The sequence below is a fragment of the Neofelis nebulosa genome, chromosome 7 (genome assembly GCF_028018385.1).
Source record: "Neofelis nebulosa isolate mNeoNeb1 chromosome 7, mNeoNeb1.pri, whole genome shotgun sequence".
Lineage (NCBI taxonomy): Eukaryota > Metazoa > Chordata > Mammalia > Carnivora > Felidae > Neofelis > Neofelis nebulosa.
In genome coordinates, this window is record NC_080788.1 from 103,919,493 (window position 1) to 103,939,813 (window position 20,321).

At 33.5% G+C, this 20,321-nt stretch overlaps 1 protein-coding gene across 9 annotated transcripts in view; it reads left to right on the forward strand.

The window, feature by feature from the left end:
• The window catches only part of KTN1 (kinectin 1), a 108,557-nt gene that overhangs the window by 61,574 nt on the left and 26,662 nt on the right, over window positions 1–20,321 (forward strand). For 4 of the 9 annotated variants that reach the window (XM_058739125.1, XM_058739130.1, XM_058739129.1 and 1 more), the window contains exons 13-30: window positions 1,026–1,063; window positions 1,754–1,844; window positions 2,188–2,256; window positions 2,784–2,821; window positions 2,969–3,050; window positions 4,870–4,938; window positions 9,824–9,858; window positions 10,269–10,359; window positions 11,049–11,117; window positions 11,745–11,782; window positions 12,476–12,566; window positions 12,716–12,784; window positions 14,065–14,102; window positions 14,757–14,847; window positions 14,924–14,992; window positions 15,446–15,483; window positions 17,676–17,766; window positions 19,231–19,299. In XM_058739125.1, coding sequence (XP_058595108.1) covers window positions 1,026–1,063; window positions 1,754–1,844; window positions 2,188–2,256; window positions 2,784–2,821; window positions 2,969–3,050; window positions 4,870–4,938; window positions 9,824–9,858; window positions 10,269–10,359; window positions 11,049–11,117; window positions 11,745–11,782; window positions 12,476–12,566; window positions 12,716–12,784; window positions 14,065–14,102; window positions 14,757–14,847; window positions 14,924–14,992; window positions 15,446–15,483; window positions 17,676–17,766; window positions 19,231–19,299 — 1,176 coding nt within the window. The remainder of the gene's footprint in view (window positions 1–1,025; window positions 1,064–1,753; window positions 1,845–2,187; window positions 2,257–2,783; window positions 2,822–2,968; window positions 3,051–4,869; window positions 4,939–9,823; window positions 9,859–10,268; window positions 10,360–11,048; window positions 11,118–11,744; window positions 11,783–12,475; window positions 12,567–12,715; window positions 12,785–14,064; window positions 14,103–14,756; window positions 14,848–14,923; window positions 14,993–15,445; window positions 15,484–17,675; window positions 17,767–19,230; window positions 19,300–20,321) is intronic. The other 5 variants (XM_058739126.1, XM_058739131.1, XM_058739132.1 and 2 more) reach the window with 2 other exon arrangements.

The following is a 20,321-nucleotide window of genomic DNA, read 5'->3' on the forward strand; positions in this document are numbered from 1 at the left end:
TTAAAATTCAAAAAATTGGGGCGCCTGGGTGGCGCAGTCGGTTAAGCGTCCGGCTTCAGCCAGGTCACGATCTCACGGTCCGTGAGTTCGAGCCCCGCGTCAGGCTCTGGGCTGATGGCTCAGAGCCTGGAGCCTGTTTCCGATTCTGTGTCTCCCTCTCTCTCTGTCCCTCCCCCGTTCATGCTCTGTCTCTCTCTGTCCCAAAAATAAATAAACGTTGAAAAAAAAAAAAATAAATAAAATAAAATAAAATAAAATAAAATTCAAAAAATTGTGGAGAAAGTATTAGCTTAGCATAGAAGTCACTTTTCTGTGTTAAAAAGCAGTTTTAATGTTAACAATTTGTTTTTAAGGTTTATGCAAAGTCAAACTCCCAAACTTTTGGGACATTTTTGTTTTTTGTTTTTTTCTAGTTGCTTTCTTTGTAGAAACTATCATCTAAAATGAATTGGGTAAGAATTATTTACTATAGGAAAGGGTGTCTATCTATATGAAATATACATGTATATATAAATTATCAACTCAGAGTGGATTGAAATCTTGTTATTAGCTGAGAGGTAGCTCTAGAAAATTTATCAGGAATTAAATATTTAGAGACTGCTACCAGTATGTTTTTGAAAAGTGAAGATGAGCATGTGTATTACCAAATGACTCGGTTGTTACCTTAATCATGAACTGTATCATTTCATTATTGGAAATAGTTACTAAGATAAGATGAAAAATGGCCTTTCTGGATATTTTTCCTATGTATTTGTTATTTGTCAGTTATACAGTTCCCAGGCCTGGCAGTTTGTTTTATTTGAACTGTTCTGTGCTATCTAATTCCTTAATACTGTTTGTTAGTGATCAAAGTTGCTTTCAGAATAATAGCTACTATTTATTGAACATTCATGATGGGCCAGATACTCCTCTAACAACTTGATGTACGTTAATTTCTTTTAATTTTTGAAGCTCTATTTGATTATTGTACAACTTTTAAACTTTCTTTTAAATGCTTTTATGTTGACACTGTTCTTCTTTCTTAGACCTCTGCTTCAGTTCTGGCAGAAGAATTACATAAAGTGTAAGCCTGCCTTTCTACACTTCTCTTATAATTACTTAGTTACCACTAACTGATACCTGTTTTATCAACACTTAGGATTTATTTTATGTTCTAACTTGTTCCGAAAATACTCCCAACTAGATTTGGAGCGACTTTGCTCTCTTCCCTCCATCAGTGAGTTGAGTTCCTAAACATTGCACATTTTGTGTTTTATGTCCTTACTGTAAAAGAGTTGAGGAACCTTTCTTTTATTTGGACTTTAGCAGTTATGTAAGAGAGAATTGTGATTTGAGATTAATGGAAGTAAATTACTTTTGTGTCTAATAAGTAGTTGTACCCACTCTGTATCTTAACTATATGGTGGTATACCCAAAACAAGGTTCTGTTTTTAGTGTATTGTTTAATTTGCTTAGACATGAATTGCTCGAGTTCAGAAGACCTGAAATCTGGCTTTGGCATTGCCAGGTTTGTAAGCTTAAACAAATTACTTCTTTTCACCTCAAGTTTTAAAATAGGGGTATGTATTTTAGGGAGTTGTAGTAATACATATGATAGTTATTACTAAACTGAAAGGAGCTATAGAAATGGAGGGTATGGCTACATGAGAAACTATTTAAATAAGCATGACAAATATTTAAGGCTTTTAATCCCTTGAGCTGTGACTTGACTTGTAAATGTTTATTGAATGTACAAATGTATTTCCTGTTAAAGGATTGCTGAAAAGGATAAGCAGATAAAACAGACCGAAGATTCTTTAGCAAATGAACATGATCATTTAACAAGTAAAGAGGAGGAACTTAAGGTACAGTAATTCTTACAAATGGCAACAGTATTTTATAGGCATTGAATTTGTGATGGTAATCAGTATGAATGTCTATCAAGAATGGAAAATACCCTGCATTCGTTTTAAAAGTGCCTATGTCTTTTCTACAAAATCCTCTTTAGCCTTCTAAGAAAAGTTGAGAAGACTTTTCTCATATGCTATAATTCACGGTAATTTGGGAAACATGCTACGTAACAGGATATGGTTTCTCTTTCTGTTTTAAGAAATTGTAATTTGAGATCTTTGCTTAGGTAGAAGAGATGCTTTACAAACTTTAGAGTTAATTATATTAAGTATTTTTTAATATTTTTCCTTCTTGTAGGATACACAAAATATGAATTTCTTATTAAAAGCTGAAGTGCAAAAGTTACAGGCGCTGGCAAATGAACAGGTAGGTAAATCTTCATTGCTGTTGAACATTCACCTCAGAATTTCAGTTAGTCTATACTTACTTGCATTGGTATTGCAAGTCCTAATTTCATATACATAGTAAATATAATGGTTACTTGTGTTCACCTAATGTTTATTGTTGAAAGCCTCTTCTATTTGACCATGACTCTCACAACCCACCTAGATATTGCTGTTTTCATGTTGAAACTAATGTTCGATCAAATGAGTTGATCACTTTTAGGGTCTCCAAGGAATCAATTACAACATTCTTAATGTGCTGATTTGTTTTAGCCTTCTGCCGTTGAATCAAAAAACTGTATATCTTTATTAGGGTAAAATTTGATCAGCGAGAAGTATAGAATATTGGGACAGCAAAAAGTATTACAGAAATCTGTAGGATATTGCTTTAACTTTTATTTACTCCCAGATATATGAAAATGTAGCTTTTCAGTATATAAAACTAAGTGAACAAATAGTTTTGAGTGTTTCCTGAGAAATAATGCAGTTCTCATCTCATTTCAAACACAGGCTGCTGCTGCACGTGAACTGGAGAAAATGCAGAAAAGGTGATTGAAGTATTGCTGTATATGGAGCCATCCTACATTTATGTTCAATTGCAGAAATTACTGCTACTCATAACTGATAGTTGTGCATGTAATTTGTGTAAACTTTATGAATGTATGAAGTATTTCAATTGATTTTCTTTCTCGTAGTATTCATGTTAAGGATGATCAAATAAGATTGCTTGAAGAACAGCTGCAATGTGAAATTTCAAACAAAATGGAAGAATTTAAGGTGTGTGATTAAGCTTGTCAGCTGAGCTTAGAACGACCTTATACAATTTCAGTTGAAGTGAATCTAGAAATACTAGGGTTTTTTTTAATTTTTTTATTTAAGAGAGCATGCTAGTGAGCATGAGCGGGGGGAGGGGCAGAGGGCTGGAGAGGGAGAGAATCCAAGGCAGGCTCTGTGCTCTGCATCGCTGAGCCAAAATCAACCCACTGAGCACCTAGGTGTCCCCTAGAAATACTAGTTTTTATATGAAATCAGTCTGATGCAGTGTGACTATAGTTTATTTGGGGGCTTTTACAACCAGTGCATTTTATCATGTACTTCTTGTCTAGACTATCTTATCTGTTCCTTTTTTTGTTTGTTTTTTAATGTTTATTTTTTTTTGAGAGAGCGCACAAACGGGGGGAGGGGTAGTGAGAGAGAGGGAGACGCAGAATCTGAAGCAGGCTGCAGGCTGTGAGCTGTCAGCATAGAGCCTGACGCAGGGCTCGAACTCAGGAAGGGCGAGATCATGACCTGAGCCACCCAGGTGCCCCATAGACTATCTTATCTGTTCTTATAATAGACGTTTGAAACTCGTTTTGCCTCAGTGTTTGTAGTTTTTAGTTTGTGATGATTTTAACTGCCTCCATTGTGTCAGTTTCTGGTCATGGCTGCTCAGCTTGAGGATTGTAAAGCATTCTTATCACTAGGGTGCATCTCTTCATGTGCATGAGATTTGCATTCTTCTTTTTGCATTTATTTTATTTTTTTAGATCTTTTTTATGTTTATTTAGTTTTGAGAGCGAGAGACAGCATGAGTGGGGGAGGGGCAGAGAGAGAGAGAGAGAGAGAGAGAGGGAGGGAGGGAGATGCAGAATTCGAAGCAGGCTCCAGGCTCTGAGTCTTCAGCACAGAGCCCGATGTAGAGCTCCAACCCATGGACTGCGACATCATGACCTCAGCCCAAGTTGGACACCTAACCGATTGAGCCACCCAGGCGCCCCTTTTTGCATTTATTTTATAAGAATCCCATATTTACTCACTTATCAAGGCAGGATTTCCCAGAATCCAGTGGCACAAACTGAATTCTTTGAAATACACATGAAATAATTCTAAGCACAGTATTAATACTGTTTTCAGATAAAGCACGTGACTGATTTGGGGGCTCAGTAGAAACTGATGATTTTGATTTTCATTGTGATGAAATTTAAAGTGGGGTTCATGAGTACACGCCTAAGACAATTCTTGAGGCGTTTGGTGCAAAAGGTGATTTTATTAAAGCGTGGGGACATGACCCGGGGGCAGAAAGAACTGCACTGGGATTGTGAGGTGTGACTATATACTTTTAAGTTTGTGGAGGGAGTGGAGGAAGTAAGTTTCTAAGGAATTTTGAAGCAAGGCTTTCAGGATCTTGAGGGGACTAGCTGCTGTTAAGATAAGGTTACTTTTAGTTTTTAATGAAACATAAACATTAAGGCACCAAGGCAGCAATGAGTTTCTTGAGGAAGGTCACGCTCTGCAGGTTTCAGGAGTTTATCAGTGGGCTGCAAGTTGTAAGGAAATTTAATTTAAGCTACATTTCTCTTACCTTTGTTTCCCTCATCAATTGTACATGTACTTTATATATTAGTACTGTGTTTCTGTGTTTTGGAAATATATATTCATTGAAACTGGAAAATGAAACCACATGAGATTTGTATTACATTTGTATATAATTCACTTGTCACTTTATGAGTACTTGAATAATATGGGTTGTTTTTTTTTTTTTTTAACCCATTCAGATGATTGCTTGGTTACCTTTTCTTAATAAAACAGTAAACTCTGAGATTCTTTCTTTCAGATTCTAAATGACCAAAACAAAGCATTACAGTTAGAAGTTCAGAAGCTACAGACTCTTGTTTCTGAACAGGTAAGGCTTTTGTGAATCACAGGGTAGAACTATCTAATATTAACAAGATCTGGTTCTTCTTAAATATTAACCAACGCATTCTTTTTGAGGAGTTTTACTTAAGCGATAGATAAGTCTTTTCATTGCATTTCTATTCATCTTGTGCTTATCAGGTGCCTAAATTAAGGGAAATAGAATTTTTCTTCCCTGAGAGAAAGCTAATGCTAACCTCCTATTTATAAGCACTTTAAAAAAAAGTGTAATAGGATACATAAAAAGCATTTAAGGCCTTTTGATACAGTTGGCTCTCAGGATAAAAGTCCTTACATTTTTGGAGCCTCACCTTTTTCTCTAAGGCAACAGTGGCTTCTTAAAAAGAGAGTAAGTAGGCTTAACACTTGCTGTCAGCACTTAAAAGCAATTATGTTGATCAAATTGCTTAACCCTTCTGAGACCTTTCATTCCAAGTCTTTCACATTGAGATTTTATTTACATCATGAATATGTTAGATTTAAATGGGGAAGTTTATGTATAGTGTTTAGCCTGGTACTTGGCCTTTAACAGGTATCTTAAACCTTAATTCCTCTCCCTTTGGATATTTCTTTTTTCATCTCCTCTCTACCCTCTACTGTCATCATACTTTTTTCTGTATTTTTAGCAAGCCATCGAAATTATATAGTGGTCTGAGTAAGCATGGCTCCATAAACTAGAGTCCCAGGCAATGTCCATTGTATGGCTTTTCCTAAGAGTTAGTTGCCTTCAGACTTCTCTTATACATAACTCTTCAAATTCCAGTGTTAAAAATATTCTAGAAACTCTTGATATTAGATGACACATTAAAATAGAAACTTTGAATGTTGCTCTAACAGTGTTAAATTTGGGAACCTGTATTAGAAGCTGAAGTTATGATAGCACATAAGTGCAGATGATAGCACTTCCTTTCACAGATGCATGCTCTCTTTTTTATTTTAAAATTTACATTATGCGGATATTAAATTGGTTTAGCTACTAAGCTGTGCCAAATACTGTGGAAGTATTTCGTTCACATCTCTTTACTTTTCAAGAAATAATCTACTTTTTTCCTCCCCTTCTTATTCCCTTGTGGTGGCATAGTTTATAAGAGATCTATTTCATCAAATCTGAGACTTTTCCCCCCTCAGAGTTTCTGGTTATTAGCTGGCAGCATCTAAAATTTTAGTAGCAACATAAAATACTATGTGTGAGATGCAACATTAATGACTAGGATTAGGTGAAATAGGATTGATAATTTTTGGTTGTGTTAATTCTTACCCAGAAAAGCAGAATGTAAATTTTGGGTTGTTTATCAGAGATTCTGAGTCACCTATTTCAATATATAAGCTTTTAAATACTTTCTAAAATTAACTTCATAGAAGGTAAAACAAATGTCTAGAAACAGATGAATCTGCCCTGGAATTCCAGTATTAAAGGTGTTGGTTACTTTCACTTAACATTTAAGCCAAAAACCTGAATCTTTACAAATCTTTTAACTTTAAAATCTTTTAATATTTTAGTTCTGTACTAAAAATGTATTCTCCCTGATTAGGTAAGAACAAAATCACTAGCCTCAAATTTTTCTTTTTCCTTAAAGATTGTATGAGGACTTAAGAATTGCCATTCTAATATCTTACGTAAAATCCCCCATCATGTGTGTGAAAGTTAATATTAAAAAAGAAAATCCTCTAATTTCTACCTTAACTGAGTCAGCCTTCCACCTACTGCTAAGGTTTCTGTGTACTTTTAGATATTCTGTTAAAATGACAACCTTTAGCATGTGATAGATTTTGCTTGAATGAAGAATAGTCCAATTTAATCCAAGGAACAAAATTTTATATCTAAATTAAAAAAATGTATTTAAAAGAATTTGATAGGAGGGAAAACTGGTACTAATTTAAGATTTTCTCTTTGGTAATTCTTAGAATTTTTCTTGTTCTTAAAGCTCTGTCTTTTAAAAATAGTTTAGAAAGCGTATAACTAGGATGGGTATGTTTTGGTTGTGGTTGTAACTTCTCTCTCTCAACTTGGCAGACCATAGAACCATCTTTTTGGCTTTTTCTCTGTTCATTTTTATTGCTATTGCTAGTGAAAGGAGAGAGAAAAATTAGTGTAATCTTAATTTCTTTCATTTCCACCTTTTTTTTAACCCCTTCCTACCTAGCAGTCAGAATTCCAAGTGACAGTTGAGGGATGAACAGTCTAGTTACATAAAAAAAAGTTCAGTCCTTTTGCTCTTTGGATTTTTATCTGGGAGAAAAAGATTGAGCTTATTGAAACAAGAACCAGTAATGGTGCCTAGTTGTTGTTTCTTCAGGTGTAGGAAGCAGAAAGACAACAAATACCAGGTAAGGTAACCTGTTCATACACTAAAGAAGGGAAGGCTCCATTTGGATGCAGGCCTGTGGATGATGATACAAATAAATCAGTTACTAAGATCTCATTTATTCAGAATAAAATAAACTTCTGGGGAGGCAGGGTTCTGAAGTATCTTTTCTTTTTTCTTTCTTTTTTTTCTTTTTAAGCTCTTTTTAACAAAAGAGCAGGGTTTTCATTCTTATTTTGGTAGATTTTAAAGATTCAGTGATCAGAATTATTAAGTAAAAACTATAAGGAGTAGGAAGTTTTTCTTTTTGTCCTGTTGCCTGGTTGTATATTATTGTAGAGGGATTTATTATTGCATAAATTGTAGTTTTGGAGAACATCTAGGGAGAACAGAATTGGATTAGATTAGGCCAATTATGTATAAAGGAAAAAGGTTGGATAGATGCTAAACTGGTCAGTTTTTTAGAATTATTTGATGAGCTGTTGACCAAGAGTATTTGTTACACTGTAACCTTGTTAAAGGAAATTGATTTCATTACATATTTATGAATGGAGTCTGTTGGATATTGTCCTACATGCTGAAGCTACAGACATGAATGAGACTTGGTTCCTGTTCTCAAGAATGTGGCTTAGTGTGGAGATAGAGGTGTCATACAGAAAAGTATGATGAATAAAATTCTTGAACTGTGGTACAGGTTTAGAGGAAGAGATAATAAATTCTATCTGGAGGAGAGTGAGGGTGAAGAGGCACCACAGAGAAGGAACAACTAAACCTGATATTGAAAAAAATTGCCCAACCCCTGACGGGAAGTTCAAGCTAAGGGGATACAGTGTTAAAAATCATGGGAATGTATGCCAGACTGGTGTATTCACAGTATACTGGCATGTTGTGGAAGTGTAAAGTTTGAGGTGTAAGTAGAGAAAGATTGGCTAAGACCCAATTATGAAGGACTTTGTATGCTTTTTAAGGACCATGAACTTGATCTGGCCTGTTTATGGTAAACCTCTGAAGGGTATTACAAGGATGAATAAATGTTTTGTCTAACATTTTAGATCACTCTGGTAACAATGAAGTGTTTGAATTTGTGTGGGGGAGAAGTATGTAGGACTAAAGATATAATACAATAAATGATTAAGGTGCAGATAATAGTGTTAAAAGTTTTGTTTTTTGTTTTTTTTTTTTTTTTAGTTGAGAGATAATTGACATATAACAAATTAGTTTCAGGTGTACAGCATAATGACTTACATGTGTATAGAATATGAAATGATCACAACAATAAGTCTAGTTAATAGTTAACATCCATCATCATGCATAGTTACAAATTTTTTGTTAAATCTTTATGTGAGATGGCATTCGTCAAAAATAAAAATGGACAAAAAACCCATCTTGATAGATTTATAAACTTATTATATGATTTATTTTCATTGTTTATAAACCTGACTTAATATACTTTTGACAGCTCCTGTTTCTTTTCTAATGATAGGAAAGTTTTTCCCATTGGGATGTTCTTCCTGTACCCCTCACAAAATAATCTTTACAGACTATAGGCAGAGAGAAGGATCGTATGGTATTTTGATATTCGAGATGAGTGAAACTGAGGGCCTAACCTCAGGCATTGAAGCAAAGGGGACTACTTTTAGAAATATGTAAGAAGTAGAGTCTTAGGACTTGGATTTAGCAATGGAAAAATTAATAGTATTTGTGAAAAATGGTTACAATAAAATTGGGGGAAAAGTAAGAAACTAGCAAAATTCAAAGAGTACCAGTGGGAACTGGGATGGGCAGAAAAAATGTTCAAGGAAAAAGACCCCAAGCCTGTTTTGGTAGGCTGCTTAATTGCCTGAAGGCTTGGAAATGCCAAGGGGGAAGAAAGCCCCTCTTCTGGACACAAATTATAGCAGTGGGGACTTCTGTGTTTCTGGGGAGATGCTAGAAGGAAAGTGGTTAAAAGTAGCAGTTAACTTTCATGTTTTAATGCTTTACAAGGAAAATACGTTCATGGGTTGCTTCTGCAGTTTACAGTCTGTTTTAAAACATTCTGTATGTTTTAAGTGGAATCACATAATATTTACATGTTAAAAGTTCATTGATTTGTACACAGGATTTTTGCACTTGCTCATATATATGTTGTATCATAGTTTTTAAAAAGTCAAAAAAGTCAATTATAAGAAGAAAGAACAAAGTCTCTTTCCTGGCCTTCAAGGCTTTAGAGCTTTGAGTTTTTTATATTTGAAGAATTGAATTGATATAGAAGAAGCAAGTTCTCTTCTTATTCTTAAGGTTTTCTTTTATAGTAATTAAAAAATTATAAGGTACTAATTCATTTTGCTAGCCATTATGCTTATCTTTTTTCTGTGTCTTTTTTGTAATTGCTTCTCTACTGTCTTGTGTTTTCTGAATTAAATAGTTCTTTAATTATCAGCAGTCTTCAAGTGTGGATTGCCTTCCTAAATTTTGGATCTAATTAAAACTAAATAATTTTCATAGAATTCTGTTTCTGAACTAGTTTTACCTCATCAAACTTGGTAAAATTAAACTTTTTTCTTTTTTTGGTGATTTTTATTTTAGCCTAATAAAGATGTTGTGGAACAAATGGAAAAATGGTGAGAGTTTAAAATTTTCTTTTTATATTTTAATGACTCATTTCTACCAAATTTGAGGTAACAGAATTACTAACTATATTAATCTAGGTTGTTAAAATGCTCTTTGTACTTCATAATGGAAGAGGGTGATATGCTGTTGAGTGATTTGATTTGGGCTTACGTTAGGTTTGTGGCATTATGTGTGGTGGTGATTTTGTTTAGGCTAGCATGTAAGCATGTATTACTTGAACATGTTTTACTTATTGTTAAAGAAGTACCCTTAGACCATGATCAGAGATCCTCACAAACCTTTGTAGAATTAAGTTTATAAGAAATGATGGACACAGGAATTGATTGATGTAAAATATTTAGCAGTAATAGCATTTACCTTGAAAAATAGTTAATTCATATGTTTTAAATTTGTAATTTAGCATTCAAGAAAAAGATGAGAAGTTGAAGACAGTGGAAGAATTACTTGAAACTGGACTTATTCAGGTGGCCACAAAAGAGGAGGAACTGAATGTAAAGCATTTTATAGATTTGTTTTTCTTATGGGGTAGTTAGTGAACGTGAAGGAGATTTACTATAATTTTAGATTTTCCCCATAGCTTTTGAAACTTCATATTAGTTATCCACATTTTATGAATATATCTTTTTTCATGAAATGTAACATTTTATTAGGAATACCAAAATGTGTAGTTGATTGTAGCATTCACTGTCTTAATGAAATAGATATTGTTTTTATGGTTTATATATGCTTCCTTTCTTCCTCCCTTGCCCAAATTATAACCAAATGATAACTAGCAGACTTCATAAGTTCATGAGGTAGTATTGGAAGCCAGGGAAAGGAGAGTCTACAGCAGTGTTTTGTGATTATCATTAGCCTTAACTGACTTGATTCCTTCTTTCTGGAAGAAATGTTAAAAAGATGTATCTGAGTTTAGGGGGAGAAATGACTTGGTAAGTGGTATATAACATGCTGTTAAAGTGGTGGAAACATAAGCAGAAATACTTGTGGGCATAAATGAATTAAAGATCCATTTGGCTATCTCTAGAAGTTAGAGAATTATAGACATGAGTGACAAGGAGATTTCTGGACCTTCCAGAGATGGAAAGAAGCAGCTAAAGAAAAATGAGAAGGTAGGGTATTTTGAAGATAGCTAATTTTTTAGAAAATAAAAGTATGTTGTGCTTATGTGTCTTTGTAAAAGGCAATAAGAACAGAAAATTCATCTCTGACGAAAGAAGTTCAAGACTTAAAGGCTAAGCAAAATGATCAGGTAGTGTATTCAGTAGATCTTGCAACTGTTCTCTTTTAAAACAATGTTCTCTTTTAAACAATGGACAAACCTGTTTTGTTCAAATAGAGCAAATCTGTTGTTAATTCCTCCCTTCACCAGTGTGGAATTGTCAGAGTTTTCATCTGAATGATTAGTGACTTAATTAACAGTACTAGAAGCTACATTTCATTGAATGCTGACTTGTACACCAGACACTGGGTAGAGTACTCTAGATAGGGTGTCATTGCTGCTTACTACGGCAATAAAAGGTTTTGCGTATACAAGTATAATGCAAGACTCTACGTAGCAGTAGAAGAAGCTCTCTGAAATTGGGCAGTTTTCTAGTTATTTTTTCTTTTCATGTGGTTAGAATTATTAATTGAATAATTGTAACTTGTTATCTATTGATTTTTCTTAACTGTAAATACCCTTAAAGCTACTTACTTCCAGAGTGCTTTTCATTTTCACTATTATGACATTTAAAAAAAATCTAGAAAGAATTCCTGGGTTTACTTTTCTCATTTGGATTTTGGTATAGTGGAAAATTTAAGGATAATATACTTTTCTGTTTCTGAATTCATTTATATTTTGAGCAGATTACTAAGTAGGATGCCCTCCTATTTCCAGGTTTCTTTTGCATCTCTAGTTGAAGAACTGAAGAAAGTGTAAGTAATGACCTTTTTAAACTGGTCTTTCTCTTTTGGTCCATTTTCTTAGTGCTCGTGAATCTTGTTTTGTGCAATTGAGACAGTTGATGTATGTTAATAGTTTAACCTTCCACTCCAGAATTTTTTGCTGGTGGATTAAGAGAATTTAGCTGTGCTTCCTTAGGGTAGTGTGGTTGCTAAAACATATATTTCTATAATCGATTCTATTTATTTTCTGAACTTATGGCATCAAATTATTAATTTTCTCTTTTTGCAGTAAGAACAGTAAGAACAGGTTTTACTGGATAGAGAGATCATGTACCCTCTTGAGGTGTCTATGAGTTTGATGCCATTATTGTGTAGAAGTTCTGCCATTGCTTTCAGAACTCTGGAAGCCAATATTGTTGAGAGTAACTTGATTGTCCCTAGTGTTCTTCAGGGTATTCTTAACATCCTCTGTGCACTTTCAGAGCATGTCACCTGTTTCTCTTTGTGTGCATAGGCTTTAGCCATCTGGTATATCCTGATTAATTCTCATTTAGAAAGACTTAAGTATTTTTTTTTTTTCCTTCTTATCTGCAAGATACATTGCTATCTTACTTAAAATGGGAAGAGTTGATTTGGATGGCACTATTCATGATTTGGTTCTGTTATGTCTTGGTGGATCTTGATATTTCTATTAAAGTTTAATACTGCATTTCTTCATCTAAGGATCCATGAAAAGGATGGAAAGATCAAGTCTGTGGAAGAGCTTCTGGAAGCAGAAGTTCTCAAAGTTGCTAATAAGGAGAAAACTATTCAGGTATTGAGAAAGAGAAATTTGTATGTTTTGTATTTTTGTTTATCAACTTAGTGAATATCATTTAATTTCATGTGTTTGTCTGTACATTGCATTTTATGTCAATTTCTATGTTTCCATTGTCCAATCTTGTCTGTTTTGTCATTGTCAAGGATTTGAAACAGGAAATAGAGGCTCTAAAAGAAGAAATAGGAAATATCCAGCTTGAAAAGGCTCAACAGGTAAAAATCCCAGAGCCATAGCATGACAGATTTATTAGTGTATGTGTATTTATGAGCTATTTGGTTTTTTTCTTGTTACTCAGAAAAAAACTTTCAGTAGTGTGCTGTAAGTATTTTGGGTTATGTGCTTTTTATTTATTTTTTGCCTGATTTGAGAAAGTGTTCTTGATATCAATGTATTTTTTAACTCTTAAAGATTCTTTTCTAGAAGTTTTGTGTATTAATGTTTCATTTTAGTTTGCCAACTTAAATACAAAACAGTTTGGTAAATCTTTTTAACCTTTTTGTTTTTTTTAAATTGCATGGATCAAAATGTTTTGTTATAGAATATTGCTCAACCTTTGCCTGTAGAACCAAGTAAAACTTCATTGGGGGATTTCAGAGGTAGCTGGGATTACCGGACATACAGGGTTTGGGTGAATTTAATCTGATAAAGCTTCATGGAAAAAATGGTGAGATTGTGTGGACGAGATGATTCATCCAACAGTTATTCAACGATATTTCCTGAGTTCCTCCTACTTGTGAAAACACTATGTTAGTGATTGAAGATAATGTGTTGAACAAAACAGGGTATGATGAAAATATCACAGTTCTCTAATATAGATTGAGAGATTAGGAAAGTCTCTTGAGGAACTGACATCTAAGACAAAATCTGAAAGGACAGTGAAGAGAGTGAGGGATAAAATGTAGTATTGAACTACTGTGTATGATGAGAAAAGCAGGACAAAGTAGAGTACTGTTGAGTAGTTGTCCTTGAGCTCTGATACGGTAGGGAAGTATATGTACAGTTAATACTCTATAATTTTCACAACTTGAGAATGAACACATTATTCAGATTTACTGTTCATATTTTTATTTTGTTACTCTTACTGTCATTGGAAACCAGAGAAGGCAAAATCAAAACACATCTCATTTTGGCATGAATAATTCAGCTAGGATTTTTTTTTTAATGTTTATTTATTGTGAGAGAGAGAGAAGTGCGCACATGTGCGCACCTATGAGTGGGGGAAGGGCATAGAGGGTGGAGGAGAAAGAGAGAATCCCAAGTAGGCTCTGTGCTGACAGTGCAGAGGCAGGGATTGATTGTACAAACCGGGAGATCGTGACCTGAGCCAAAATCAAGAGTTGGATGCTTAATGGACTGAGCCACCCAGCTGTCCCTCAGCTAGGATCTTTGTAATTTAAAGTGTACACCTTTTAAAGCTTATCATAAGGCTTAAGGTAAATTGAAAGGATTATAAATTGCTTTTTTTCTGAAAGGTTTTTTCTTTGTATTTCAGTTGTCTATCACCTCTCAAATTCAGGAGCTTCAGAACTTGTAAGTACCATTTCTTTCATTTTCCTTTAATATCTCTTTTCCACAAGTTAAATACAAGTATATGCAAGTCAAATACAAATCAAATGCAATTATAATGAAAATCATAACTTCTTTTTAATTTCAAGTAATATTTTTAGGAATATGAAGTAATATCTCAAAAAGCTCTCATGGTCTTAAGTTTTCCATTGGGATTTAACTTATAGACTTTATGATGGGAATGGGGATAGTGTGGAAAGTCTTATTTTTCATAATTTATAATCCGAATATGACCTCAAACTGAGATGTTGCTCTTTGCCTATTTTAATAGCCACTGTGAAACTGGCTATATAATTCATAGCCAGACCAGTGATGCTAAGCTATCTAAATTCGCTGGTATTGGCCTAAACAGAATGATATGGGATGAGAGTAGGGCTACTCTAATTTATTCAAGATCTGGATCTGCAGTGATAGATGGAATTTCTTTCTTTAATTTTCCTATACTTCTCAACTTATTATCTGCAAAATCACGTTGGCCTGTATACTTAAAATATTTATTTTTTAGTTTATTTTGTATCAGCCTGGACTGTAAATACAACCTAAAATCTTTTAGTCTCCACTTTTGTTTGTACAGTCCTATAACATTTTCACTGATGCTTCTTATTAACTTATTGTCAGATTAAAAGGAAAGGAGGAACAGATGAATACCATGAAGATTGTTTTAGAAGACAAGGAGAAAGACATAGCCAATAGAGCGAAATGGTTGCAGGTGAGAAGTCAAAAACAAAAATAAACACTTTTTTTATACCTGAATGTCAATTCAGTTCATACCAATTCTTTTTCAGGATCTTCAAGAAGAAAATGAATCTTTAAAAGCTCATGTTCAGGAGATAGCACAACATAACTTGAAAGAGGTATAGTGTAAACAGATTACTAGCATAGTACATAAGAAATGAGAAATCTCTTTTTTATTGTACTAGAAAATAAATTGAGTTTCCTTGTCATAAAAATTGGTTTATCATAATTTTGTTGTTGATAGAATAAATTAAATTTTATCTTTGTTAGGTCTTTCTGCCTGATTTGTCAACCTAAGTTTAAAAGTATTACCTATCCTTACTTTTTCACTCATACTTCAGTATCTGTTTGTTATATTAATCTGTAATCCTTTAAGAGGTGGATATTAAAAATTGAGTTAAAGTTCATTCTGTCTGTTTTGTAAACAGCCTAATTTGAACATTTAATTACATTTTTATTTTATTGGTGAGTGATTATGTATGTATGTGTAATGTGTGTGTGTGTGTGTATGTATGTATTGGTAGTACCTGATCTTTTAATGTTAGAATTAAAAATGTGAATCTGTTTCTTAGGCATGTTCTGCATCACGATTTGAAGAACTTGAGACGGTGTAAGTATAATTTTAGCCAGCATTTTAAAAGAGGAACTTCTCATAATTTTCCAGAAAGCACGTATTCAAGTGCTTTCTGGAAAAAAAACTCATATTGAGTTTCTTTTAAGTAATTTTTTGTTAAATTAGGAATTATGGCCCAGAGGCAAAAAAAAAAAAAAAAAAAAAAAAAAAAGGGGGTGGGGGGCAGTCTCTGTTTGGCATAATAAAAAAGAGGCCTTTTAAGTGCTTTCAGATACCTGGAGACTTTATTCTTTCCAAGCCCTTCAAATCCATTTTCTGATACCTTCTTTCTGCTAATATAGACTGGTTTTATTTAAAGTCCTTTTTTTTTTTTTAAACAAAGTATGCAATTATTCTAAAGACAGGTTAAATTTATTTCAAATTGAAATCATTGTATTTGAAAGTATAACAGCTCTGAATCAAACAGAAGATAATCTTAGTTACAGCCTTGATGAAGATGATTGAATCTTTCTAGAAAAGTAACTTGCTTATTGGAGAGAATAGTATCTGTTGTCCTATCAGTTATGCTGTGCTGAATACTAAAAATATTAAATCTGATCACCAGTCTTTATAGATGTTTATGCTAGAAAATTTTTACCTTATAAAGTCTTCTTTTAAGCTAAATCAGTCTACAGTGGTAAGAAAGATATCTGGACTTCATCTTTTTGGCACACTATAAAATTAACAGATTTTGCTTTGATGTGATGCTATCAGTCTTTATTGATATTTAAGAAGAGGCCCCTTGAAAATGTGTTTTTAAAAGTAAGGTATTGAGGATATTAGGTCATTGTCTTTTTGAAGACAAAGGAGATCTCTCCTCTTGACACTAAAATTCTTATATGTGTAACATAATTGTTTATCTTGGAGGCCTTGTGTAACTGTTAAGGTGCTTTCATTTGCTAATAGAAAGCTTGGAGACACATTTGGGGTCCATTTGTAATAGGTATTTAGGTCATTAAAGAATGTGTTTTTAGATTTATTGCTACATCATATTTTTCTTTTTTTAATTAATAGAATTTGGTTGGGGGGAGCAATTTTAGGTTTACAGAAAAAACTGAAAGTACAGAGTTCTTGTATACCCCCTACCCCCACTCAATTTCTGTTATTTATTCTTGCAGTAGTGTGGTATGTTTGTTAGAATTGGTAAACCAGTGTTGACATACTGTTATTAACTAAAGTCTGTAGTTTCCCTTAGGGTGTTGTACATTCTGTGGGTTCTGAGGAATGTATAATGACATGTATCTATCATTACAGTATCATACAAAATAGTTTCACTTTCCTAAAACTCTCCTGGCTCTACCTGTTCATCCCTTCCTTCCTCTAACCTCCATCCCCAATCTTTGGCTACCACTGATCTCCATAATTACCGTCTCCATAATTTTTCCTTTTCCAGAATGTCATATAGTTGGAATCATACAGAATGTAGCCTTTCAGAATAGCTTCTTTCACTTAGCAGTATGTATTTAAGTTTTGCTGGGGTTCCCCCCCCCCCCCCCGCCCCCTGACTTTTAATCCTGTTCTTCATGTGTGCTCTTTTGTCATTTTTCGTGTAGACTTATAAACATCTTGAAATTCTTTTTACTTTCTACATTAAGGTGGGACAAAAATAACGTTCATTTCAACAAATATTTGAGAGTCTGTTACAGGCCCTCTGGCACTGGGAATACTAAAATGGCCAAGATGGGTTCCTGCCCTGAGGAAATAGATAAACAGACCATTTTAATAGCATTAAGTGCTACTCTAGAGGTCTGTTGAATAGGGTGACAAGGGCAATTGGGATTCACTTGAGCTAGATAGAGTAAGATTTATGCCTATGCTGGCTAAGGGAGAACCAGATTAAATTATACGTAGCATCTCTTCACAAAGGCTTGGGCATATTGTAAATTCCCAGGTCAACTAACTATGGCTTTATTTTTTTTATTTTAGATTTTTCTCCTAGATAAAGCCATACTTAAGAAATGTTAACTATGAAATAAAGTGTAGCAGTTTTATGATGTACTTTGAGTTGAGTGATTCTGGGAATAATATCTTTTAAAACAAATTTATAAGTTGGTATAATATGGGGCGAAAGAGCTGTTAGGCATTGTTTCTGCTATCTTTTTTTTTTTTTTTTTTTTTTTATATAGATGATATAGAAGTCTGTCCTTTTTTATGTGTATAACTGAATCAGATCTTTGTAAAAATTCTAGGTTGAAAGAAAAGGAAAATGAAATGAAGAGAATAGAAACTGTACTAAAAGAGAGAGAGAGTGATCTTTCTAGCAGAACAAAGCTGTTACAGGTGAATACATTTAATTAAAATTAATTATTGTGTGACTTGTCTTTGCATGTTTTAAACAATTTTAACTACACAAAAAATAGGATAGAGACTCTTTCCTCCCAGGCAGATACTGGGTCTCATTCCTAAGAAAACTATCAATTATTTGTATATCTTTTGAGAAAGTGCCCATGCATAAAATACGTGTGTAGGTGTGTACTTGTTTTTTAAACACTGTTTAACCATGCACACGTTTGTATTTGGCTTTTCTCCCTCAATTATTAATGTTTTTGAAATCTTTCCACATAAGCACGTTTCTGTCTTCAACTTTCTTTTAAATGTTTATTTTTGAGAGAGAGAGAGAGAGAGTGCGAGTTGGGGAGGGGGAGAGAGAGGAGGGTACAGAGGATAGGAAGCTGTCTCCATGCTGCCTGCAGAGAGCCCAGAGTGGGGCTGGAACTCACCAACTGTGAGGTCATGACCTGAGTGGAAGTTGGCCACTTAACCGACTGAGCCACCCAGGTGCCCCTCTGGCTTCAATTTTTAATGGCTTCATGGTGTTCTCTTGTATCATCTGTCCTCATTTATATAACCAATCCTGATTTACAGATGCCTGGATTATTTAGAGTTGTGTTTCCTGTTACAACAGTGAATATCCTTAAACACACATTTTTAATACTTTGCCTGTATTTAAAATTCCAGGAAGTGAATTTTGGGGTCAAAGGTTTATGCGGTTTCTTTTTTCTTTTTGAAAGAGGTAGTTAAAATTGAAAATCCATATCTCTTCATCTTGTAGCTAATATTGAACATACTTTCCTGAGTGTTAAGTCTTGGAATGAAAGGTATCTTTCACTCTGTGATCATAAAAATATTTTCATGTGTTTCGATATGTTTATAATTTACTTTTTTGTTTGATGTCTTACGCATATGTAATTTATTTAAGTTATGAGAATAACATTTAACCTTGAAAAAAATGCTAGCCACATTATTAAATAATCCATTATTATTTTACTGCAGTGGTTCTGCCCCCCAGGGGACATTTAGCAGTATCTAGAGATTTTTTGGTTGTCACAGTGGTGGAGAGCTGCTACTGCATATAGTGAATGGAGGCCATGGATACTGCTAAACCTCCTACAGTGTACAGGACAGTCCTATCAGCAGAGAAATAGCCAGCCCAAAATGTTACTAGAACTTGCCCTACTGATCTGAAATGTCACCCCATACTAAATTCTTATAGGTATTTAGATCTGTTTCTGGATCCTGTTTTCTTCCAGTGAGACTGCCCACTCCCAGATTGGTACTGAATAATTTAATTATTCTAATCTTATACTGTGTTTTAATATAGGGCTTATTACTCTTAATATTCTCACTTGAAAAAAATTACTACTATTTTAGAATTTTCCTGGCTTGTATGGTATGTTTCAAAAGTTTATATGGAAAATAAAATCTCTGCACAGGTATTCATGTTAAAATTTTTTTTTAAAATAGGAAGTACAGGATGAAAACAAATTGTACAAATCTGAAATCGAGCAGCTTAAGCAACAGAACTACCAACAGGTAGGTACTGTTAGGTGGCTTGCCTTTCATTTATGTGGTGAAAAGTTAAATAATTCAGACTGTCTATAAGTATTCTTACCATTATGCCTTTTTATTGAAAATAAAGTATGTTGGTTTATTTATCAAATTTCTTTAAAAAATTTTGCTATGTTATATCCAAAGTAATATATAATTTATAAAGCATACACAAATAATGTTACTATCTATATTCCAGCTCTGTTATATATCTGTGTGTGTATGTTTTCAGATCCTCCAGAATGCTTTTCTTAGCAAGTCCATTAAAACTATCATGGTTAAATGTAGGTGTATACCATTTTCCCTTTCCCTCCAGTAAAAATATGAGTAATTGGAGAGAAACTAGAAAATGTGTAATATTATCAGTAATAGTTTACCACTATTGGAAATACTTTTTCAAGGCATAATTCTTCTTGGTAAAAATAAAATGCAAATACGTTTTTTTTTTTTTAAAGATGTTACCAATATATCCTTTCAATTATTTTCTGAATGTATATAAACTAGAAAGTATTATGAAGGGCAAAAGAATTTGTCCCTCTCAGCAAGGAGATTATAGTATAGTAGTTTAGTATGAAAGATTATAATCTTCAAGGTATATAAATACTGTATGTTGTGTACTTTTGCACGTTACGTAAAATTAACTTTCTGTTACATGCAAGTTAACTTTTCTTAGTTTTTCTTTTAACTTCACTTATGTTATTTGGACTTTTGGAAGCTTAATATAGTCAAAAGAATTGTACAGTAGGAAAATTTAATGTGTTAACTCAGTGCTTTGCACATGCTATGAAGTTGATAAATACTTGTTAAGTGAAGAATTTAAGTATGTAGTGACAATGATTTGATTTAGTACTCAGTACATTTTTAAAATGTATACATATTTTTATTAAGATTACTTGGTGACAGGCATACAGAATATATAGTATTTTTACCTTTGTTGTCTTAATTTATATCTGAGAAGAGTTTTAATTTTTTGTGGTCTTCTAGAAAGCTTTACTTTGAAATAATAT